This window comes from Mustela putorius, unplaced genomic scaffold, assembly GCF_011764305.1.
Source record: "Mustela putorius furo isolate JIRA1106 unplaced genomic scaffold, ASM1176430v1.1 tig00000095_pilon_pilon_pilon, whole genome shotgun sequence".
NCBI classification, from domain to species: Eukaryota; Metazoa; Chordata; class Mammalia; order Carnivora; family Mustelidae; genus Mustela; species Mustela putorius.
The window spans coordinates 36,407,011-36,432,360 of NW_025421280.1; the positions used below are offsets into that span (position 1 = coordinate 36,407,011).

At 44.6% G+C, this 25,350-nt stretch overlaps 2 protein-coding genes across 4 annotated transcripts in view; both read left to right on the top strand.

The window, feature by feature from the left end:
- Positions 1 to 46: 46 nt before the first annotated feature.
- The window catches only part of LOC101675885 (methyl-CpG-binding domain protein 3-like 2B), a 34,465-nt gene continuing 9,161 nt past the window's right edge, over positions 47 to 25,350 (top strand). For 2 of the 3 annotated variants that reach the window (XM_045085352.1, XM_045085348.1), the window contains exons 1-2: positions 47 to 365; positions 11,810 to 11,953. In XM_045085352.1, the coding sequence (XP_044941287.1) occupies positions 11,897 to 11,953 (57 nt within the window). In that variant the 5' untranslated portion in view covers positions 47 to 365; positions 11,810 to 11,896. The remainder of the gene's footprint in view (positions 366 to 11,809; positions 11,954 to 25,350) is intronic. The other variant, XM_045085349.1, reaches the window with a different exon arrangement.
- Positions 19,002 to 20,218, top strand: LOC106003672 (olfactory receptor 2Z1). Its single transcript, XM_013045223.2, has one exon. The coding sequence runs from the start codon at positions 19,064 to 19,066 to the stop codon at positions 20,216 to 20,218; it is 1,155 nt and encodes a 384-aa protein (XP_012900677.2). The 5' UTR covers positions 19,002 to 19,063.

Genomic DNA, 25,350 nt, shown 5'->3' on the forward strand with positions numbered 1-25,350 from the left:
TGCAGGGAAGCTGATCAGCTGCTTGGAGAGGCTGATCCTACCTTCTGGAGTGCAGGGGTGTGAGGAGAAAAGGCTCAGGCTGACCAGGGGCAGGCAGAGGCAGTGAGAGGGGCCTGGTCAGTGGTCTATGACATCACCTTGCCTGCTGCTGCCTTCAGAAGATTTCACAATGCAAGGGAGGAGATGAGGATGAGCTCCTCCCTGCCCCAGAAAGCTCCCAGAATACTCACCTGTTCTGGATTCCCCCAAAGAGGAGGCTAGAGGGTGCCCGAGGAGAGATCTCTGATCCAGCTCCCTGACCCAGAGCCCAGTAAGACCCAAGAATCCTTCTCTTGCTGCTTCCCTTGGAAGCTCTTTATAGCACGGTAAGGGAGAGCTAGTCACAGCCCTCCTTAGAATTTAGTCTTAAAATCAATTTAAAATACTAACCCTTAGAATATTAATCAGAAGCTGGTCACGTAGCTGGTGTGGCTTTTCTGGTTTCCTAAAGGAAACAGAAGGCTGTCTGGGGTGGGCGGTGAGGTAAGGAGAGACACAGATATCCCTCTACTGTTCTTTGACCCTGCTCTGCCTGATACCAGGAACCGGTCTCCCGGCCCCATTTGTCTCTTCTGATCTCGGCAAGACATCACCTCCTCTTGAAAGCCTTCCCTGATTTCTCTTCCTTCTCTCTACCACATGGTGATGGCCATGAAGGGGGATGTCTGCCTTCCTGGTAGGGATTTCTTCTGCTTCCTTTTGGTTGGGCAGGGGTCTCTGCGGGATCCAAAAAGGAGCTTTCAGTAAGATAAAAGGGACAAGGCAGAACCTTTTTAAGGCTAAATAATATTCCATTGCATGCATACACAACATTTTGCTTACCCATTCATCTGTTGAGGGACACTCGGATTGCTTCCATATTTCAGCTATTGTGAATAATGTGCTGTGAACTTGGTTGTGCAAATACCTCTCCAAGTCCCTGCTTTCAATTCTCTTGGGTTTATATCCAGAATTGGCATTGCCAGGTCATATGATAACTCTATTTTTAAAAAATATTTTATTTATTTGAGAGAAAGAGAACGGGCCGGGAGAAGGGCAGAGGGAGAAGCATGCTCCCTGCTGAGCCCAACTCAGGGCTCGATTCCAGGACCCGGGGATCATAACTTGAGCCAAAGGCAGACGTTTAACAGACTGAGCCACCCAGGTGCCCCTGGTAATTCTATTTTCTTTTTTTTCTTTTTGGTAATTCTATTTTCAATGCTAATCGGTTTACAATATACAGGTGCATCAAATCAACACACTGCACACCTTAAACTCACACAGTGTTAAATGTCAATTATGTCTCAATAAAGAGGGGTGTGGGGAAGTTCACGGCCTGTCATTAATAGCTGAGTAAGTGAACATTTCAAAAAACGTGTATGAGATTGCACACAAAATTGGTTAAAAACTCTGGCCGGGATTAAATCTGGACACAACTGGGAAATGAAGCCTTCTTACTTCCATATTCCTGTGACCTATTCCGCACTAATCCTGGCAATTTCTATCGACACACACACACACACACACACACACACACACACATGGGCACGCACACATTTAATTTATTTGTTTTAACTAACAGGTGATACTTAACACCACTAGAAGTGGATTTTTTAAATTAATTTATTTTTTTCAATGTAACAGTATTCATTGTTTTTGCACACACCCAGTGCTCCATGCAACCCATGCCCTCTCTAATGCCCACCACCTGGTTCCCCAACCTCCCACCACCCACCCCTTCAAAAACCTCAGGTTGTTTTTCAGAGTCCATAGTCTCTCATGGTTCACCTCCCCTTCCAATTTCCCCCAACTCCCTTCTCCTCTCTAACTCCCCATGTCCTCCATGCTATTTGCTATGCTCCACAAATAAGTGAAACCATATGATAATTGACTCTCTCTGCTTGACGTATTTCACTCAGCATAATCTCTTCCAGTCCCGTCCATGTTGCTACAATAGTTGGGTATTCGTCCTTTCTGATGGAGGCATAATACTCTATAGTGTATATGGACCACATCTTCCTTATCCATTCGTCCGTTGAAGGGCATCTTGGTTCTTTCCACAGTTTGGCGACCGTGGCCATTGCTGCTATAAACATTGGGGTACAGATGGCCCTTCTTTTCACGACATCTGTATCCTTGGGGTAAATACCCAGGAGTGCAATGGCAGGGTCATAGGGAAGCTCTATTTTTAATTTCTTGAGGAATCTCCACACTGTTCTCCAAAGTGGCTGCACCAACTTGCATTCCCACCAACAGTGTAAGAGGGTTCCCCTTTCTCCACATCCTCTCCAACACATGTTGTTTCCTGTCTTGCTAATTTTGGCCATTCTAACTGGTGTAAGGTGGTATCTCAATGTGGTTTTAATTTGAATCTCCCTGAGGGCTAGTGATGATGAACATTTTTTCATGTGTCTGATACCATTTGTATGTCTTCATTGGAGAAGTGTCTGTTCATATCTTCTGCCCATTTTTTATATGATTGTCTGTTTTGTGTGTGTTGAGTTTGAGGAGTTCTTTATAGATCCTGGATCAGCCTTTTGTCTGTACTGCCATTTGCAAATATCTTCTCCCATTCCGTGGGTTGCCTCTTTGTTTTGTTGACTGTTTCCTTTGCTGTGCAGAAGCTTTTGATCTTGATAAAGTCCCAAAAGTTCATCTTTGCTTTTGTTTCCTTTGCCTTTGGAGACATATCTTGAAAGAACATAGGCAGTGACCTCTTCGATATCAGCCACAGCAACTTCTTTCAAGAACTGGATTTTTAAAAAAAGATTTTGTTTATTTATTTGACAGAGGGCAGAAAGGCAGGCAGAGACAGAGGAAGGCAGAGAGAAAGGAAGGGAAGCAGGCTCCCTGCTGAGCAGGAACCCTGATGTGGGGCTCGATCCCAGGACCCAGGGATCATGACCTGAGCTGAAGGCAGAGGCTTAACCCCACTGAGCCACTCAGGTGCCCCTAGAAGTGGATTTTGAGGCAATCCTCCCGATCTGCCGTGGAGCTTGCTGTCCTTAGTTGAGACAATTCCTTCCTCTCAAATACACCCCCTTTTGCATGATGTGGGTACAAGAAATGAATTCTGTCCCCATGAAACACCAAATCCCATCTCCTCCCCCAGCCCCTGGCTCTCACCATCTTTCTTTGAGATGGGTGCCTCTGCCTTCGGCTCAGGTCATGATCCCAGAGTCCTGGGATCGAGCCCTGCATTGGGCTCTCTGCTCAGCAGGGAGCCTGCCCCCCCCCCGCCTGCCTCTCTGCCTATTTGTGATCTCTCTTTCTCAAATAAATAAATAAAAATCTTAAAAATATGGGAATATTTTGAGAGACCATCACGTTCTTCTCCATAGTGGTTGCACCATTTGACACTCCCATTAGCAAGATAGAAGTTTCTAGTTCCTCCGCATTCTTAACACTTGTTTTGCCTCCCCCTTTTTTCTTTTTATTTATTTATTTTTAAAGATTTTATTTTTTATTAGAGAGAGAGAGCAGGAGTGAGGAGAGAGACGCAGACTCTCCCTGAGCAGGAAGCCTGACAATGGGGCTTGATCCCAGGACCCTGAGATCATGAGCTGAGCCTGAACAGAAGGCAGATGCTTAACTGTCTGAGCCACCCAGGTGCCCCCTTTTTTTCTTTTTAGTTATAGCTATTGTAATGAGTGTGGGGTTCTGATAGAGTTTGAAGCATCATCATGTAAGGAAAACATGTTTAGTTCAGACAGACTGTTACATAAAGAATTGAATAGATACTGTTCAGAGCCCAGACTTTGGTATCACTAGTGATGCGGCTGCGTGCAGAAGGGGAGGCACTTTCTATTATTCCCCCTCGTTCAACACATCTTCAAGGATGGACCCTTGACCTCCTGGAAGAGTATTTTGGTGAATTTAGGTTACAGCCATTTAGGAAAAAAATAAACACTTTTCCCCTTTTACAGAATCATCATGGCAAGTGAGAGGGATGGTTGATGATAATTCGGGTTGGGGGTCACGTAAATTCTCACTGGGTCTTGAGGGTATTATGTTCATTTCTTCTGATGGGGGAAATAAAGGCTCAGAGAGGTGAAGTAATCTGCCCGATGTCACACAGCTGGGATGACACATGAGCAGGTTTTGAACCCAGATCTCTGCTCCCACTTTTACAGTGAGGTAAATATTGAATCTCTCTGTGCCTCAGCTTCCCTGTTAGCTAGAGGTAATAATAGTACTGGCTTCAAGGGGAAGCTAGATGGATGGACGAGTTATCTGAGAAGTGTTTAGGTCAGTGGCTGGTACATCTTGCTTTGTGAAGATTTATACAAAACTGCAGATACTGTGAACTTTGTTGTGTGTGTGAGCAACCAGTAAGTGGAAACATCTCAAGCCCAGCTCTGCAGTGGAATTAGGGATTTAGAACTAGAAATTAGGAATTAGGCATTTCTCTTGAAAGGGCTCCCCCCACGCACACATCATCCAGACTGCAGATCTGTGCACTGGGCATATCTGAAACCTGCCTGGGCGGTGCCTTCTTCCACCTGCGTCTGTGGTCGCCGCGTCGAGTTGTCCAGCTTCCTGCCAAGGGAGGGCGCCCAAGACCACCAGCTTCTTGGACTGCTAAGTCCTTGGCTCACTTGTTCAGGGATTCGTACCCTTGGCTACAGCTTAGGCTTATGGGAGGAACTTAAAAAAGAATCCCTGTGTTCTGGCTGCACCCCAGACTTGGATCCCTATGAAGAAGTCACTTTAAGATGGAAAAACAGGGGCACCTGGGTGGCTCAGTGGGTTGAGCCTCTGCCTTCGGCTCAGGTCATGATCTCAGGGTCCTGGGATGGAGCCCCGCATTGGGCTCTCTGCTCAGCAGGGAGCCTGCCTCCCCGCCGCCACTCCCCCCGCCCCCACCTGCCTCTCTGCCTACTTGCGATCTCTATCAAATAAATAAATAAAATCTTTGAAAAAAGAAAAAGAATCTCTAGGAGGGCTTGCTAAAACACAGAGTTCTAGTCTTGCCCAGAGGTTCTGATTCAGCAGGTCCAGAGCCCTGCAGAGAATCTGGATTCCTAATGAGCTCCCATGTGGGTGGCCGATTTCACTTTGAGAAGCATTGTCTGGAACCCTGTGGACATCTGGGAGATGAAAGACTTCTCACTGTACAAATATAGAAATGTTATCCAGCCATGAGAAAGAAGGCACTCCCGCCATTTGTGCAACACAGATGACACTTGAGGACATTATTCTAAATGAGTAAGACAGGGAAAGACAAACCCTGTGATCTCACTTATATATGGACTCTAACAAAGCTGAATTTGCAGAAACAGAGAGTAGAACGGTGGTTACCAATGAGGTGTTGGTCAAAGGGTACAAACTTCCAGTTATGAGTAAGTTCTGGAGAATCAAATGAGTAAGTTCTGGTGATTGAATGTACAGAAGTGACTATAGTTGACAATACTGTATATATAGTTCAAAGCTGCTAAGAGAGTCAATCTCCAAATTTCTCACCACAAAAATAGTGATTATGAGATGGGAAACATCTGGTGGTAATTAATTTGCAGTATGTCAGAGTATCTACCATTGTACACCTTGACCTAACACAATGTTGCATGTCAGTTTCACCTCCATAAAGCTGGAAGAATACTGAATAAAAGACATGACTCATACAGTTCTCCTATTTGTCTTCCGGGGTTTATGGCAAGACTGCTCAGGTAATCAGTGGTCGAGTTTCTTTACTGCCGTTGGTATGGTTTACAAAGTTGAACGTGTTATAACATTTTCTTCAACCATTCAAGACATAACTCTGTGATTCTGTTTAGAGACACAGTTAATATATATCATTGATCTTACTAACACTGAACTCACAACCTAGGTTGCTACACCTCACACCTGAATGAGGCTTGTCTAGTTCGCACATTTTCTCAGCAAGGCACCCCAAAGTCATCTTGTGTGTGGGAAACCTAGGCAGCAGTGTGGCACAAGGCTTCTGGCCAATTTAAACAGTGAAACCACAGGCAGAAAGGACAAAACTGTGAAACCTGGGGCACTAAACAGGTCATGAAAAGGACACTTGCTTATGGTATGAGAACACAACAAGAAGGCAGAGTGTTGTCTTCTTGGCTCTCAGCTGGGAAGGAGCATGTAGGCAACTCTGTGCGTGTCTGGAAATGACCATGAGAGTCCCAGCAGTACTGAGTTTGTGATTCCAAATAAATTTAAGTAGGTGAATTCTCAAATATGGACTCTGTGAATAATGGGGGTTGACTGTACATGCACACACACACACAGAGAATCACACACACACGTGCATGCGCGTGCACACACACACCCACATTCACACAATCTCAAGTGCCTGTGTGTGCTTACCATCCAACATAAGCAATGAAAACAACAAACTCACTCTTAGCCTTCTGTGGACCTCCCTCCCTAAGAGAGGATCATGTTGTTGAACTGGGGGTGTTTTTCACATGGCGAAATGCCACTTTTGCAGGGACACATCAGCAGCTGTGTTCATTCTTCAGCTCAGAGGTCCGACTCCCCAGCAATGCTGACTCACTTGACCCGCAGTGTGGCCTGAGCATCATGTTTTTAAAAAGCTCGTGGGTGAGTGTACCGTGTGTTCAGTGCCGAGCATCACTGATTACCTGAGAAGCCTTGCCATAAACCCTGGAGAACAAATAGGAACGTTGTATTGATCACGCCTTTTTTATCTATATTTTTGATGCTTTGACATCTCTGCCCCACCCCGCCTCCCACCAGGGCCAGCTGATTCCTAGAGATAGTACACACCTCACTGTTCAACGCATGTTCAATGCACCTTTCACGGCCAAACCAACGAATCCAGAACCCAGACTCCCTACCTCTTCCTCTGTGGGGCTTTCACACTTTGCACCGTCTCCCTCTGCTGATCCCAGACAACAAGGGACAGCCCCTGTGTCCAAGAGCCACTGAAATTATTCAAACTAACCAGTCCTAAACCTGGATGCTCTGCATCGCCCACATCTCCCCCTCGCTCCTTCTGTCTCCTGCTTGACCCTGCAGTCTCTCTGAGGCACTCCCAAGAGCATCCCGCAATCCCTCCTCTTGGGAGCTGTAACAAGCTGACTTTTCAATGGTAGTGCTCTCCTAACCTGTTGGCCTCACCTGCTCAGATCATAGTAAACCTGTATCTTCAAACAGAGTCCTTTGCTCATCCTTCTACTTGGAATACTTAGTGGTGTTTGGATGGCCCTGCCCAGCACCTCTCGGTTAACCATGAAGTGTTCCCTCCACCATTCCTGTGGTCCATTAAGAGCTGAAGTTCATTGTTTTCTCATGCTCTCCTGGGACAAATTTGAGATGCGGGGCACCTGATTCCACTGCCATTCTCTTCCATAGAAAGGAGAAGCAGAAGAAGCTTTTGATGTAATACCTTCCCCCAGAACCTCCATCCCCTGATGGTTAGTTATGTCACCATGGCTTGGATGGAGAAGGAGCTGGTGGGCTCCCCAATTATGACACATTATAGGAATGTGTCATTCCAGGAAGGTTTATCAGGAGTCACTGTGAGATAAGGAGAGCTATGGGTGTTTGTCTCTAGCTCAGTGGACTTCAGAGTGAGGTAGGGAAGGAACCAGCGGAGATGTGTCCTTCACCTGTGTCTTGTGCAAACTGGATGCATAGCACTATGAAGGTCCAGGGCCCATTTTCCCAGCCTGCAGACCAAGCACCTGGATATTTGACATCATCTTTGTGGGTTAAGTCCACGACACTGTGTGGTTTTTGGTGAGGTAGCCTCTCCAGTTATGACGGAGCCAGTCCCACTATCTGGGTGTCCTCACACAGACTTCTATGCAGGTGTTGCTGTACCAGCAGGTGACTTTTGGCCAGGAATGTTGGTAAGAAACAATCTTTTTCTGTTTTGGAGGTTTTTTTTTTTTTTTTAATCTTAAACTTTCACATTTATGTAAATAGCCTCTCAAAACTTTCAAACACCTAAAATGTTCTACCAGTTTAATCTCGAAGAAACCTCTTTTGGAGGTTGACTTGCTTCTGGCCGAGCTGTCAGCCAGGATCTTCCCCTCACCATCACTCTAGAGATTCTCTCTCAGGTTGAATCGTCTCTTTCTTCTCTTTAGGTTGATGCTTATTTAGGTGGCACACATGCTCCCTGAGTAAGTGCAGAGGAGACAGATTGGAAGAAAAACTCTTCAGGTCTAAAAAAAAAAAAAAGCTATTTTATTCTTATACTTACATGGTTGTTTGACCAGCTATAGAATTCTAGGTTGCAATTAATTTTCCCAGAGCATTTTAAAAGATCACTGCATTGCATTCTAGCATAACAGTGTTCCTGTTGAAAAGTTCAAGGCCACCCTAGAGGGGCGGGCACCTGGGCAGCTCCGTCAGTTAAGTGTCTGCCTTCGGCTCAGGTTATAATTCTGAAGTCCTGGGATTGAGCCCCACACTGGGCTCCCTGCTCAGCGGGAAGTCTGCTTCACTCTCTCCCTCTGCCTGCCCCTCCCCCTGCTTGTGTGCACACGCTCTCTCTCTCTCTCTCAAATAAATAAAACCTTTACCACAAAAACAACAAAAAACTTAAAAAAAAGAGAGAAGTTCAAGGCCATTCTCATTCTTGACTTTTGTAGGAAACCTGTTTTCTCTCTCTGTGAACATATAGGGTACTTCCTTTTTGTTTATTCTGATGAGCAATTTTCAATCTTGAAATTCACAACTTTCGTTCAGGGAAATTTTCTTGCCCCATATTTCCATACTTCTGAAATGCCTATTTTATTTATTTATTACATTTTACAATTCTTTAAATTTAGTTTTATTTTTTCGGTGTTCCAATATTCATTGTTTATGTACCACATCCAGTGCTCTATGCAATCCATGCCCTCCTTAATACCACCACCAGGCTCACCCATCCCCTACCCCCCTCCCCTCCAAAACCTTCAGTTTGTTTCTCAGAGTCCAGAGTCTCTCATGATTCATCTCCCCCTCTGATTTCCCCCAACTCACTTCTCTCCTTCTCCCCATGTCCTCCGTGTTATTCCTTATGCTCTACAAGAGAAACCATATGATAAATGAAATGCCCATTTTAAAAAAAGATTTATTTACTTATTTGACAGAGATCACAAGTAGGCAGAGAGGCAGGCAGAGAGAGAGGAGGAAGCAGGCTCCCCACTGAGCAGAGAGCCTGATGTGGGGCTCGATTCCAGGATCCTGAGATCATGACCTGAGCCAAAGGCAGAGGCTTAACCCACTGAGCCACCCAGGTGCCCCTGAAATGCCTATTGTTTTGATGTTGGGCTATCTGAAATGGATTCTCTGATTTATTTACCATTTCTCCACTATTTTTCTGTGTGCCTTTTGTAGTTTTGTGATGTCTTCTTACATTTTATATTTTAATCCTATTATTTTTCATTTCTCCTATCATTAAAAAAATTCTAGTAATTTTTTGTTCTTTAAAGGAAAATCTTTTTCTTGCTTCACAGATACTGTCTTTTTATTTATACCTCTGAGTTCTAGGCAGTTACAGCTCTAATGTTACTAAGAGTTTCTTTTTCGATTTCTTCTTCCCTCAGCCCGTTCTCCAAAGTGCTTTCATTTTCAGTACGACTGTTGTGGTCTCTGTCCCTTGTGTGAGATGTTGTTTGGTTAATTGGGTAAAAAGACGATTGGAAGCTCTGTCGACATGAGTTAGTCTCATTGATACTTTGGTTTTCTATTGAGGGTGATCTGGCGGAGCTGTTTCCTTGGGACTTCCTTAATGGTAGTTTTTGTTTGGTTTTATTTTGTTGTTATTGCTTGTGCTTATTTTTTGTTTGTTTGTTTGTTTTGTTTTTTCTTTTTCTTTTCTTTCTTTTTTTTTTTTTTTTTGGTCTGGTTGATTCCCCAAAAAAGACTCTCTCACAGAAGCCAGTCTTTTGGATAGCTACCCCGAATGTTGGATGAATGCTCTAATTCTTTCTCTCCAGAGGAAACCAGGGTTTGGGCTTTGTGCCCCACTTGCTCTGTGGCCAGTGAGAGCATGCTTTCCAAATCATCACCTTTGTTCTCAGGGGCTCCCAATCTGAAGCACTTTTCCATCAGTGGTCAGACTCAGGCAAGACAGAAAACAGTCGCTCAGGCAGCTCCTCAGGACTTTAGAACTTAGGACCACAGTCCAGTCCTCTCCTTCCCTTCTCAGGGACAAAGCAGGAGCTGGGGGCTTCCTCCAGATTGTGTGTTGCTGTCATGCGGGAGGCATGATGGGAAGAAAGTGCCATCTACTTTCCTATTGGCTTTGAGGCAGCTGGTCTCACGCTTGACTGTAGTGCAGGAGCCCTTCAACTAGTCTCTGAATTTTGCACAAAGGGAACCAATCCTTGCTGTTGAATCAGTGTGTCCATGCCGGAAAGGAAGTCTGGGTCTTCCCTGTCCACCATTTTGTTGAAGTTGTGGCTAATCTCCTCTGAGCATAAGGACCCCAGTCATATTGGATTAGAGTCAACCCTAATGACATCATTTCAACTTAATTACTCCTTGAAGGACCCTATCTCTAACGACAGTCATGTTGGGGCATTAGAATGTCAACATATGAATTTTAAGGGGATTCAGCCCATAACCATGCTACAACATGAATGGACCTCTAAAATGTCATGCTAAGTAAAGGATTTCAGACACAAAAAAATCACATATTATAGGATGCTATTTATATGAAATAGGTAAAACTTGTGGGTACAGACAGCAGATTGGTGGTTGCTAGAGCCTGGGATGATGGGAGCAACTGCTTCCTGAACAGGGAGTCTCCTTGGGAGGACAAAAATGTTTGAGAACTAGATCGAGGTGATGGATATATGACACTGTGAATGTACTAAACTCCACCAAATTGCACCCTTCAAAATGGTTAACTTTTTGTGAACTCCGTCTCAATAAAGAAGTGTGTGTTTGTGTGTTTATGTGCATATAAAGAGATAAAGCAATGTGACTGAAGAATAACAACCAGTGACGGGTATATGGATGTTCCTTTCACTTTTCTGTAGGTTTAAAATTTTTTGAGTAAAAAGTCAGAAAAACCGAGAAAAGACTTGCTGTTTTATTATTAGTTTATAGCTATTTCCATAATTTTAGCCTTTTGTTCTCCAAAGACAAAAGGTGATGATGGCTTGTTAGCAAAAAAGAGGAAATTAAGTCAATTCAAAAAACAATGTAAAGTGAGTTGATTCAAGAAAAATGCAGGAATGTTCTGTGTAATATCTATCAGACCACTTGCTTAATCTTTACCCAGCAGAATGCAAATGTTAATGCCCAAACTTCATAAAAGAAGAGCTATCTGTACCCCAATGTTTATAGCAGCAATGGCCACGGTCGCCAAACTGTGGAAAGAACCAAGATGCCCTTCAACGGACGAATGGATAAGGAAGATGTGGTCCATATACACTATGGAGTATGATGCCTCCATCAGAAAGGATGAATACCCAACTTTTGTAGCAACATGGACGGGACTGGAAGAGATTATCCTGAGTGAAATCAGTCAAGCAGGGAGAGTCAATTATCATATGGTTTCACTTATTTGTGGAGCATAGCAAATAGCATGGAGGACATGGGGAGTTAGAGAGGAGAAGGGAGTTGGGAGAAATTGGAAGGGGAGGTGAACCATGAGAGACTATGGACTCTGAAAAACAATCTGAGGGTTTTGAAGGGGTGGAGGGTGGGAGGTTGGGGTACCAGGTGGTGGGTATTATAGAGGGCACGGATTGCATGGAGCACTGGGTGTGGTGCAAAAATAATGAATACTGTTATGCTGAAAATAAAAAATAAATTAAAAAAAGTATGCATCTCTCAGTATAATGTTTTCTGGCTTATGGTTACACAGGGGAAGTTTATATTTACATCAAGTGAAATGCAAGATTTCAAAGAAAACAACGTATAGAGAAAGTGTGCCAACTGATAACCAGGGAGAATGTGCATCTCATGTATTGCCAATGCTAAGAGAGGTTATCAGGACATCTTCCTCAATGTGAGTCATTCTCTGCTGTTGTATGCTTGTGCTGAACTTGCTTCCCCTGCACTTTCTATATTTTGGCAAAAGCGAAGGTCAGTGTCCTATAGTGAGTCTTCAGGGAATTGAGGGAGTGAAAGAAATCTTGGAAGAGGAAGCGATAGAGAAACATGACTTCATACCAAACAGCTGTAAACAAATAGGTTCATGTTGCAGTCAACAGGAAGCAATGTTTCAAGTATTTAATATCCTAACACAAGGGGTTTTTAGCTACAGTTCAGGGAACTGAAAGTTTGTGGTTGATGTAAAATATGACATTTCCCATTTATGATAATGGAAAGTAGAGTCCCAGGTGACAGTTTTATGTTCATCTCATTCTCAGGAATGGATAAGTAATGTTACACAGGAGACACCTGTTAAAACAAGATGGCACATGGAGATGGCAAAAAATAAGGTGGTGTGCAAAGGATTAATGTTTGAGGCACACGTCTAGAGTGATAACGATTTCTTTGCCATCTTTCCCCCTTCCTCTGTTCTTTAGAACAACCTGGCTCAGCTGTAAATAACTTTAAGCATGGCTTGTTCCATCCATCCATCCATCCATCCATCCATCCATCCATCCATCCATCCATGTGAGATGCTGAGGATTCAAGATCCACTCTCTACTACTCCATATCTTGATTTCTTTTTCCCAACTCCTCTCTGCTCCAGACTTTCCTATTCAATAAACATCCACGTGTCCATGTGCTTTGGGTACCAGTGATACAGAAATGAATAATAGCAGGAACCTTGCTGCAAAGGAACTCATGGCCTATGGCAGTGTTACTCCAAGTGTACTCCATGAACTGGTATTGGCCCTTGAGGAAAAAAGGACCTTGAAACAGACTACAAATTAACAATATCACCTAAACTTTAGTTCAGCTGACATTTCTTCCAGAGCAAGACTTTCTCAATGAAGGAAGCAGTGTGTTGAGTAACTTTCTGGTGCAATCTTCTTATCTCCATGCAGACTGTCACAATTGCTTTGAGTCCTGGTCTAGAATCTGCTTGAAAAGATGTCATGGTGAATGTCAAACTCAATTTGTAAGGTCCAGCTGTATGGTGAGCGGAGTTGAGAAGCTCCACCCGGGCTCAGAGGTAGAAAGCCATGAGACCAATTATCAATGTCTGTTATAGGCTTGGGAGTAGAGTGTGGTGGTGTGGCTCAAGGAATTTGGTGGTAGTTGCCCACTACATATCAAGTCCTTAACATATGTCACTATTCCTACTTCCATTCCGGCTTCACTGGGTTGCCACCTGCCTGACTCAGCTTTGGTTTCAACAACGCTCTTGGTAATTCACTCAGCCTTGGGAGGCTTGCCTGTGATTTCCTGCAGTGGGCATTCCCGCTTAGGGTAGCCTGGCTCTCTGTCCTCTGCCCTCTCCCCTGTGATACTGGTGATACTGTGAGACTGATCTGGCTGTGACACATAACATGTTCACAGGCACTAGACCATCTACCTTTGGACCTTTGCATCTTCCAAGTTTTGGAGGCCCCTAAAGAATGGAGTCTAGAGGAAGAAATATCACAACTTAGGGAAGCTGCCTCCTGTTTTATCACCATCCCTGCTTCATTATTCATTATTTAACTCAGAAGAAATCTCCTGGACATTTTATTTTTTTGAGCAAGGGATCCATGTGTAGCAATGGATTCCCTCATCTCCTCCTCCTAATTAGATCCAAACAAAAAGACTTGGACATCTGTCACATTCATTTATTTTCATTAGTGCTGCTCACCCTTCCTGTCGTTGAGAGACAAGTAAATGTTTTCCCACAAGATCCAGAGACAAAATACCAGGGGCTCTAGGCTCCCATTGCAACTAATTTTCTCCCTTGAAGAAAGGGAGACTCAGAGGGGTTTATTGTGCAACAGGTCTCCCTGGAGCCCCCATCCCCAGATGATGACATGTATCCCTGCATAGACAGAGGCAGCAGTGGTTAAACCCTTGATGCTGGAATCCAGAGAGGTTTTTATTAGGGATGATCCTAGAATGAGGGGTGTTGAGAAAGCTCCTTCCCTCTACCCACAGACGCTGTGGAGTGGGGACAAGAACTCGTGGGGATATTAGGGGTCCAGGCATGATTTAGAGATTATACAGTAATGGCAGGATGAATCTGAAGACCTGCTGGTGTTGTTTCCCGTGGACAAGGTAGGTGGACAGGTATTGAATGGAAGGACGAATTCTTGTCCACCTCTTTTGACATTTGCCAGCCTCCAGGCAGTTGTCTTGTTTTAAACTGGATGCTTATTCTTTCCTTGTCTGTCTTCACTGCTGTGAACCCACGATGGCCAGGCCTCTAGATAGAAGGTCATCCTTATTGAAGGTCATCTCATGTTGACCTTCCCTAAAAGCATTTGGAAGCAGCCATGCCTGGGCACTTGAGGTTGGTCATGGGGCTGGTATCAGAACAACCTATCTGGCAGGGATCGAGGCACCTTCAGCTTCCCTCTTGAGGACTGGCCATCCACAGCTGTGATCCCCTCAGAGGAGTTCTCAGTTCTGACCTCCTGGACCCAGGAGTTGAGCACTGACTACAAGAGAGAGGCAGCATCCGGGGATGTGTTGTTTCCAAATCCTAGCCTATCTTCTCAGTAGCTGTGCGGGTTTAGGTTAAGTCACATACCCTTCCTCAGCCCGTTTGCCAATAACACTAGTTCCAACCAAAATATCGCTCCCCTTACTTAACAGAATATATTCACTTGGCAACTATTTCCCAAGTAAGCTCTGCTGTGGATCCTTGAGCTGGTGTGATTGGAGATGAGGATTAATGAAACAATATAAGTGACCGTGTCCTGCAGACCGTCTTCTGATTAGTTAGGTAACCAAGGGCCCAGATCACGCCTGGTCATGGTGGAGAAATATGAAATTTGTATGGGTGACAGGAAGTGAATAATGCCAGTGTCTTTTCCCTGGTCACTCGGCAACAGCAAAGGCAACCCCCCGCCCCGGTCCCAAATTTAGCATTACTGAGGACAACGGGAAAGGTAGTGGTAAAATCCCATGTTGGAAACTTGCCAGAGGGGCTTCTGTTCAACCCAGACCCCAAACCCCGGTGTTTGTATAACAGGGCGTACACCTGGGTGCCCTGGAAGGAAAGGTGAATTTGGGGGCATATAGGACTGAGTATGTGAACATGTGCAACAAATCCTCAAATGTCTATTACAGTTGTGGGGGAGGTGTGTGTCGAATGTCAAGGGAAAAGCAGGGACTTGGGAATCAGATTCTTATTTTGTTCAAATTATGGCTGTTACTTCTTTGCTGGGTGGTGCTGGACAAGTCACTACACTTCTCTGAACCTGTCTATGTCTTCTCATCCAAAAAATACAGATAAATAATGCCTACCCCTAGATTTTTTTTTATTGTGATAAAATATATAGAACAAAATTTACAATTTTTACTACTTTTATGTGTACTGTTCATGGCATTAAGTATATTCCCATTGTTGTGTGACTATCTCCACCACCCATCTCCAGGAGTTGGACATTAAAGTGTTAAGCATGTAACACTTAGTCAGATGTCTTCTACACAGTCAGAACTCAGCTGGTGTCAGCTTCTTCATGGTGAGGATGTGTGAGTGGACAGAGGAAGACCAGGTTTATTTGGACACTTAAATAGCTCTTGACAGGAGCCTGTGGCCAAAACTATTTCACTGATGGGGATATTGGTGTTTGGGGGGCATTGGTTGTCTATAAGATGGCAGGAAATTGCAAGAGATATTATTTTTTTTTCCTGTATGGAGACATAGGAATAGTAAGATACTCCCAGGATTAATGCCGGGTCTGAGCTCAATCCAATTTAAGAATATACGTCTGGTAGATGAATTGAGTAAAACCTATGCAGTTTGCAGTTGTCCTATCTCTAAGCCAGAGGTTCTCTGCTGGGGGCGAGTCCACTTCACTAGGCACATCTGGCCACATGTGGAGCTGGTTTTGGTTTCCCTGATGAGGGGTGGTGGTTAGCCGGCATCTAGTGGGTTGAAGCCGGAGGTATTGCTAAGCTTCATACAATGCGAAAGACAGTTGTCCATGACAAAAAATTATCCGTCCTCAAATAATGCTACAGTGGAAAAACCCATTAGTGAGACAACGGAGCTGAGGATGAGTGGAGTTTTAAAGACTCTGCTGACGGATCTTAGAGGCTAGAAAAAAAGCAGGTGGGTTTCTACACAGCACGGATGAGGGTATCACAGAGCAGCACTAGAGAGGATGACAGAGCTGGACAGGGTCAGGCTTGGCCGTGGAAGGGGCCACCATGTTGAATAAAAACAACAGCAACAAACACTGACAGGAATGTTTTATGTGCCTGGCACTGTGCTAAGCACCCCTCAGCCAGCGATCTCTAATGCCTTTCCTATCTAGAGAATTAGTCCTAATTCTATAGCTTATAGATATTGTGCATAATTAATTATATAATTATATGAATTATATTTATTATATATAATAATTTACAATTCACTGAGCACTTGCTACATGTCAGCTCTTAACAGTCATCCTTTTTTAAAAAAAATTTCTTTTTAGCGTAGCAGAATTCATCGTTTTTGCACCACACTCAGTGCTCCACGCAATACCTGCCCTCCTTAATACCCACCACCTGGCTCCCCCAACCTTCTATCCCCAACCCCTTCAAACCCTTCAGATTATTTTTCAGGGTCCATAGTCTCTCATGGTTCACCTCCCCTTCCCATTTCCCTCAACTCCCTTCTCCTCTCCATCTCCCCATGTCCTCCATGCTATTTGTTATGCTCCACAAATAAGTGAAACCATCTGATAATTGACTCTTTCTGCTTGACTTATTTCACTCACCATAATCTCTTCCAGTCCTGTCCATGTTAAAAAAATATTTATTTATTTGAGAGAGTGAGCGAGCCCAAGTGGGAGGAGAGGCAGAGGAAGAGGGAGAGAGACAATCTCAAGAAGACCCTGTGCTGAGTGCTGAGCCTGATGCCAGGCCCCATCCCAGGACCCTGAGATCATGACCTGAGTTGAAACCAAGAGCTAGATTCTCATCTGGCTGAACCACCCAGGTGCCTCAACATTCATCTTTTTTAATCTTCACAACTATGCCTTGACATATATTTCTGCCACCCGCTTTATGGATGAAGAAACTGAAGTTAAGTAGCTACACAAGGTCAAGCTGCTACAAAGTAGTTGAGCTGGGATCCAAGCTCATTTTAATCTGACCCCTGGGAATACTCTCTTATTTTATTTTTTTAAATTTTGTTTATTTTTATTTTATTATTTTTTTCGTGTGTGTGTGGGGGAACACTCTCTTAATCACAAATCACATGTGCTCTATTTCTTCAGCCTGGAACAACTTTCCTTCTTCTTGCTGCCTGTAAAACTCCTACTTGATCTTCAAAACCCAGCTCCAATGCCTCCTCCTCTCTGAAGCCTTTTCTGACCTCATTGTGTCCCTTGGGTACCTTCAGCTTTGTGCATGTGTCTATTTCTGAGTAGATTATTCTGAAATGATTTGATCGATTCTGCTTTCCCTCTCAAACTCTAACTTCTATAACCACAGGACTAGTCTCTTATTTCCTAACACCATTGACTGACTTTAGAAAATGCCGCCAATGAGGCAGCCCATTTCATTTTTCATTGATTTTCATGGTTAGAAAGTTCTTTGTTAGGGTGAACCACCCAGCTGGCCTCACTAGCATTCGCTTCCCAGTAGCATGAGGCAGTTGATTCTAGTGCATCCCTCTCACAGAAGCTCTTCAGATACTGAGGACATGGGTCATCAGTCCCAAGAGCTTCTCTGACTATGTGCAGTGGTGTCCCCAGCCATTTCCTACAGGACATCCTATTCACTTCCCTCACTGCACTCTCCCTCTGTCACAAAGATCTTGTCCATGTATCTCCTCATTTGTCATCAATATCCTGATGGAGAGTGTGGGATACAGGGAGTAGGGACCTTGCCTAGGGTGATTCACCTCTGAATGTCTTATGCCCAGACCAGCTTGTGACTAATTTTATTGACTGCATGGCCGAATGGTATGTTGGGAGCTAAGATGTGATAGGAAAATCAGGATGTGGATAATCAAACAGACTTGAAGGTCTTCTGAGTGAGGACGGCAATCTTAGGACAAAGAGCTCCAGTGGGGCCCTCAGTAGAATCCACTTGCCCTTAAATGGCCAGTCTTTTTGCTTCTCTAACCACCAGCTGTTGGGAATTTTTGGTCTTACATTGTCCACTGTTGGAGTTGTGGATGGTGCATGGTATTCCAGGGTAAACTGGATTTCCCAGGGACCTTGGAAGGTGCCAAGAGAATCAAGAATTCCCAAATTTAAGTGTGTCACTCCCTCTGGCCCATGGTCATCTTTCTTAACACCCTCATTCACCCAGGCAATATTTATTAGAGATAGTCTTCTAGGCTTGGTACCTTACTTGAAATTGAGTCTGGCTGCTCACAGGTCACTACTCTTCACCCAATGGAACAAAGTCACCAATAATCACTGAGCTCGGTGATGACTCTTGTCCCCCACCTAACCACAGGCCACTTCATCCCCAATCTGCTGTCACCAATAGCCACCCTCTATGGCTCACACTCCCTAGATTCATACCCTCACTATGACCCAGGGCTGGCTCATAATTGCTTTCTCTTTCCTTGAGATTCTCATCCAGGTGCTTGGACCTAGGCCCTTCTCTGTTTTCTTCCTTGATTTATTGCTTCATCTCCATTATGCTCTAGTTCACCTCCCAGCCTTTTTGGACTCTCATCCCTGCTTTCGACCCAGGACCATTAGGAGAGGTACTGAAATATTCTACTGGAGCTAAGTCACTGTCTTTGACTGGGACTCCAATGTTTGGACCTCAAGAGTTGGTGGGTAGCTCTTCAGTGGTATGTGGCCAAATGTCTCGTTTGGGGATGCAAGCTACTGCTCTCCCATTCAATGCCTGTGACAGATTTCACTAATGGACCATGGCATTTCCAACTGCTGATTCTAGCTGTGACCTCATAATACTTCTCCAGGCGGCCACTACCAAGTAATGGCCATTGGCATGTGGGTCAAAGCTCACTTGCAATTGGTCTCTTTCCTTCTTGCGTTTGGTCTCCTTCCTGCAGTGAAATCATGTTCTGTAAAACATGGGGAATGTGAATCAATCGGTGACCTCTGACTTCATTCTGGTGCGCCTTTTCAGTCACTCAAGGTCACATCAGCTGCTCTCCTCTTTGGTGGCTGCCACGTTTACCATGGGCCTCCTGGGCAACACCATTCTGCTCTTCCTGATCCGCCTGGACTCCAGGCTCCACACGCCCATGTACTTTCTGCTCAGCCAGCTCTCTCTGTTTGATATTGTCTTCCCCCTGGTCACCATCCCCAAGATGGCATCCCACTTCCTGCAGGGGAGAAGGTTCCATCTCCTTTGGGGTTGCGCAGCTCAAATATTCTTCCTGACCCTGATGGGCGTGGCTGAGGGCATCTTGTTGGCCTTCACGTCCTACGACCGCTATGTTGCTGTGTGTCACCCTTTGCAGTATCCTGTGCTCATGAGGCGCCAGGTGTGTCTGCTCATGGTGGGCTCCTCCTGGCTGGCAGGGGTGCTCAACGCCTCCATCCAGACCTCCGTCACTCTGCACTTCCCCTACTGTGCCTACTGCATCGTGGATCACTTCTTCTGCGAGGTGCCAGCCCTGTTGAAGCTCTCCTGTGAAGACACTTCTGCCTACGAGTTGGCGCTGTCCACCTCGGGGGTGCTGATCCTTGTGCTTCCCCTTTCCCTCATAGCCATCTCCTACGGCCACGTCTTGGGGGCCGTTATGCGCATGCGCTCAGAGGAGGCCTGGAACAAGGCCTCCACCACCTGCTCCTCGCACATGACAGTAGTGGGACTTGTCTATGGCGCAGCTGTGTTCATGTACATGGTGCCAGTTGCCTACCACAGCCCACACCAGAACAACGTGGTGTCCCTATTCTACAGTCTGGTCACTCCCACGCTCAACCCTCTTATCTACAGTCTGAGGAACTGGGAGGTGCGAATGGCTTTGGCCAAAGTGCTCAGCAGAGCTGAGCTCAGGCCAAAGACCACACAGGGGGTTTCTGGAGTGATCCTAGTGGTCCTTCCTCCCCTCCATTTCCCCAGAGCACCAATTTATGGTGTGACTATTAAAGCCTTATATTCAAGGCTAAGCACCTGTCCGGCTTCTTCAGATCCCATGATTAGCTGGGTCAGGGTTTTCTCCCACAGACTTGTATGGAAGGCCCTGCTTTGTGGAGTGGAGATCTCCTTGTTGAATTGATAATTTACTAGGAATAATGAGCACTTGTTGACCGTTTTACCTGCTAAGTGAATGTTATTTTGTTGTCCTCACCATGGCTTTGGAGATGTAGGGACTATCATGATGTTCATATATAAGAAATAAACAAGACTCAAAAAGGAAAATAACTTAAAAATGGTCACACTTCCTGAAAGTGGTACAGCTGGGACTTGAACCCATGGTGCTTGGAGGACAAAGACAGCCCCCAAAGCACACTGCTGTGTGACCCCTAAACAGTGATCTCCTCACTGTTGTAGGGTGTGTGTGTGTGTGTGTGCTGGGATGGTGGTTGGGCCAGACAATATCTGGAAAACCACCAGATTCTTGAAAATATGAGTTACTGCTTTGAATGGTGATGGGGATAATAAAATTTAACAGTATTTATAAAATATTTGTTAATTTTGAGCTTTATTAAGATGATTACTATTGGCCAGGGTCTGGCTATTTTATTAGTAAGCACTCAATATTTTGGGGGAGTGGTGCTTATTTTAATTTCTTTTGGATAAATATCCAGCCATGAGGCAAGATTCAACTTTAAAAAAAAATCTTTTAACAGTTTTATTGAGGTAAAATTGACATTCAATGAATGTACACATTTGAAGTCTAAAATTTGATGAGCTTTGACTTATGTATATGTCTGCACAACAAAAACCAATCTTTTTTTTTTTTTAAGATTTTATTTATTTGACAGACAGAGATCACAAGTAGGCAGAGAAGCAGGCAGAGAGAGAAGAAGGGCAACAGGATCCCTGCTGAGCAGAGAGCCCGATGCAGGTTTGATCATGACCTGAGCTGAAGGCACCCGGGTGCCCCACGAAAACCAATCTTAAGACAGAAACTTATGCAAAAGTTTCCTTCTGCTTGTTTGTCACTCCATTCCCCATCCTCTCCAAGGAGTCACTGACCCACTTTCGGTCACCATAAATTAGTTTGCATTTTCTAAAGTTTTTTTTTTAACAAATGGAATTGCAGAGTACATACTTTTTTTTTTTTTTTTAAAGATTTAAAGACAGAGATCACAAGTAGGCAGAGAGGCAGGTAGAGAGAGAAGGTGGGGAAGCAGGCTCCCTGCCGAGCAAAGAGCCTGTTGTGGGGCTTGATTTCAGGACCCTGGCATCATGACCTGAGCCGAAAGCAGAGGCTTTAACCCTCTGAGCCACCCAGGCGCCCCTATACTGTTTTTATATAGCTTCTCTTACCCAGCATTATTTTGAGATTTATTCTTGTTGTAGGTACTTAAAACTTTATCTCATCAAGTAGCATTCTACCGTGTGGATACATCACACTCTTAAATACACTTTCTCTTTTGTTGATGGAGCTTTTGAAGCTTTCTTTGGACTAGTATTAGTATGGCATACTTTGTTTCATAATTTGACCTGTTTATGTCTATATCTAAAGTACATTTATTGTAGCTGTATCATAGAACTGGGTCTTGTTTTTTTCAGAAGTAATGACATATCATTTTCCTTGAGTGGTTGTCCCATTTTGCATTCCCACAAGGAATGGGCCACAGTTCCAACTGCCGTATCTTCCCCAGTCCTCTTTAGGGTCACAACATTCATTGCAGCCACCCTAAGAGCTGGGTTCTTGTATCTCAGAGTGGATTTCATTTGCATTGCCTTCTGGTGGAGTGATGTCCCTCAGCTTTTCAACTGCTTTTCCTGATGCAATGTCTGTTGAAGTTTTTCCTCTATTTTCCCTCTGGGTCTCCCTTCCCCACCCCTGAGAGCTATTAGGAGATTTTCTCTATTCTATGTATTAGTCCTTTGTGATAAATGAGATTTGCAATATTTTCCCCCCAAACTCTAGGTTGTCTCTTTTGTCTCACAAGGGCATCTGTTAGCAGAGCAAAGGTTTGGGTGAAAGCCCCCAGCCTCTCCGTTTGTGGGGTTCCTAAGTGTGGGTGACATAGGGTCATATAGACCAGCCCTAGAAGAAGCAGGTGTCCACCATTTCTGAATGGCATGTGCCATTCTTGACAGAGGGGTCGGCACTTGGGGACAGAGAGAGGATTGAGGACCAAAGTACTGAAGCAAGAGGGACCAGTCCCCCAGACAGGTTGGCTGAGGATGCCCACAGGGAGTTGGGACTGGTGGCTCTGGGAAGCCTCTCCTTCCTCATCTGCAAGAGGGATGCACATGTGCTCTGCTTTCTGGGCTGAAAGGGATACTTCTCCAATATTGATTCCCCACGTGCATTGGCCTGAAGGGACGGAGCCACCAGGCCTGGGCAAAGAACTGGTGACCACCAGGATCCAGTTGCTGAGCATGAGCTGCGCAGGGACTACCTGTTCCAGGGCAGCTGGAGGTGATCACGTGCATGTGGAGACTCAGCCATCTCTGGGTCAGAGGGAGAAAAGCTGAATCCTTGGCCTCCAGGGAAGGCTCAAAGCAGAGACTGTGGGGGTGGGGGTGTGGGGAAGTTGCTGGTCAAGTCACCCTCCCCAGCCAACCCTGGGAGAGACTACCTGGCTGCTGCAGTGATTCTGACAACCAGCTGGCGCCACAGCTCCTGGAAGTCAAGGGGTCTGGGTGTTGGGCTCCAGGATCCCATTCGTCACTCTGTAAGGACCCAGGAGCTTTGCTGCGCAGTCCCGGAGCAGATGTCAATCACCATGGCAGCTCGCTGTCTTGTGCTGTTCCCATGGTATGTGGTTCCCCATAACATTTGCGAGATCCATTCTTAATCTTTGCAGTTTTGCGAATTCTTGTTGCCAGGTTGAGTTCCCTGGTTTGTGTTACATCTACCAGATGCTGGTTCTATGCATTTAGATTCTCACTGGCCATGCAAGAATGATCTGACTGCTTTCCCTTCATTTCAGCTAATGTCTGTGTTATAGTATCTCATTTTGACTTTTCCTAGCATTTCCCTGAAACAAAAGAAGTTAATTTTTTTTTATATGTTAACTGAGTATTTGTTTAAGCTTTTTTATGGTGTCCCTATTTTAGAATTTTGAGCCTCTTTTCTAGTGGGTTTTTAGATTGATTGATTGATTGATTGATTTTTATTTTCTTTTTTTCAGTGTTCCAAGATTCATTGTTTATGCATCACACCCAGTGCTCCATGCAATAGGTGCCCTCCTTAATACCCACACCCAGGCTCACCCAGTTTTATTTTTTATTTCACAGAATTCTTTACAAAAGTTGGCTTGATGCACTTTACCAGATGTGTGTGATGTCAGTTTCTTCTCTCACCCAGATTGTCCACTCCCTCTGTCTTACTGGTGAATTTTATTTTATTTTATTTTAAGATTTTATTTATTTACTTGAGAGTGAGAGAGAGGGGGAGGGAAATAAGCAAGGGAAGGGGCAGAGGGAGAAGCAGGCTTCCCACTGAGCAGGGAGTCCACTTCTGGGGCTCAATTCCAGGACCTGCAGATCATGACCTGAGCCCAAGACAGATGCTTAACTGACTGAGCTGCCCAGGAGTCCCTAACTAGTGAATTTTAATGAATAGTGGCTTCTCATGATCTTATTTTGATTCAAGTTATAATTTTTTTCCGATCAATTTGAGTGTTGTTGTATCAAAAGGAAAACATCTGGAGCACTGGGGGGGGACTCAGTTGTTAAGCATCTGCCTTTGGCTTGGGTCATGATCCCAGCATCCTGGGATCAAGCCCCATATCGTGCTCCCTGCGCAGAGGGTAGCCTGCTTCTCCCTCTCCCACTCCCCCTGCTTGTGTTCCCTCTCTCTTGCTGTGTCTTACTCTGTCAAATAAATAAATAAAATCTTTAAAAGAAGAAGTGTCTGTTTATGTGTTCTGCTCATTTTTCAACGTGATTATCGTTTTGGTCATTGCGTTTCAGGAGTTCTTTATACAGTGTTGGAGAGGATATGGAGATAGGGGAACCTCTTACACTGTTGGTGGGAATGCAAGTTGGTGCAGCCACTTTGGAAAACAGTGTGGAGATTCCTCAAAAAATTAAAAATAGAGCTTCCCTATGAACCTGCAATTGCACTACTGGGTATTTACCCCAAAGATACAGATGTAGTGAAAAGAAGGGCCATCTGTACCCCAATGTCATAGCAGCAATGTCCACAATCACCAAACTGTGGAAAGAGCCAAGATGCCCTTCAACAGATGAATGGATAAAGAAGATGTGGTCCATATATACAATGGAATATCACTCAGCCATCAGAAAGGATGAAGACCCAACTTTTTTAAAAAAAGATTTTATTTATCTATTAGAGAGAGAGAGAGAGAGAGAGAGAATGAGAGGTCAGCGGGAGAAGCAGACTCCCTGCTGAACAGGGAGCCTGATGCAGGACTCAATCCTGGGACTCCAGGATCATGACCTGAACCGAAGGCAGTCGCCCAACCAACTGAGCCACCCAGGCGCCCCTGAATACCCAACTTTTGCATCAACATGGATGGGACTGGAGGAGATTATGCTGAGTGAAATAAGTCAGGCAGAGAGAGTCAATTATCATATGGTTTCACTTACTTGTGGAGCGTAAGGAATAATATGGAGGACATTAGGAAAAGGAAAGAAAAGTGAATTGAGGGAAATTGGAGGAGGAAATGAATCATGAGAGACTGTAGACTCCGAGAAACAAACAGAGTTTTGGAAGGGAGGAAAGTGGGAGGATGGGTGAGCCTGGTGGTGAGTATTAAAGAGGGCATGTATTTCATGGAGCACTGGGTGTAGTGCATGAACAATGAATCTTGGAACACTGAAAAAAATAAAATAAAATTAAGATGTTAATAAAAAAAGAAGGAAAACATTTCTCTTTATTGTGAAACTCCTATGCTATCTTTTTATTTATTTATTAAAAGATTTTATTTTACTATTTGAGAGAGAGAGAGAGAGAGAGAGAGCACAGTGGGGCCCAGGCGCAGAGGAAGAAGCAAACTCTCCATTGAGCCAGGAGCCCTATGCGGGGCTCCTTCCCACGAGCCTGGGATCATGACCTGAGCTGAAAGCAGATGCTTAACCAAGTGAGCCACCCAGATGTCCTTCTCTGCTATCTTTATAAAGTTATGCATTACATTTGTGGTAGAACCAAAATAAAAATTAAAGTATTTAAGAAGGGACTGATTCCAAAGGGCTGAGTTCCTAAGCCAGAAGACAATTCAAGAGCAAATATCCTAACAAAACTATAGGGTGAACACT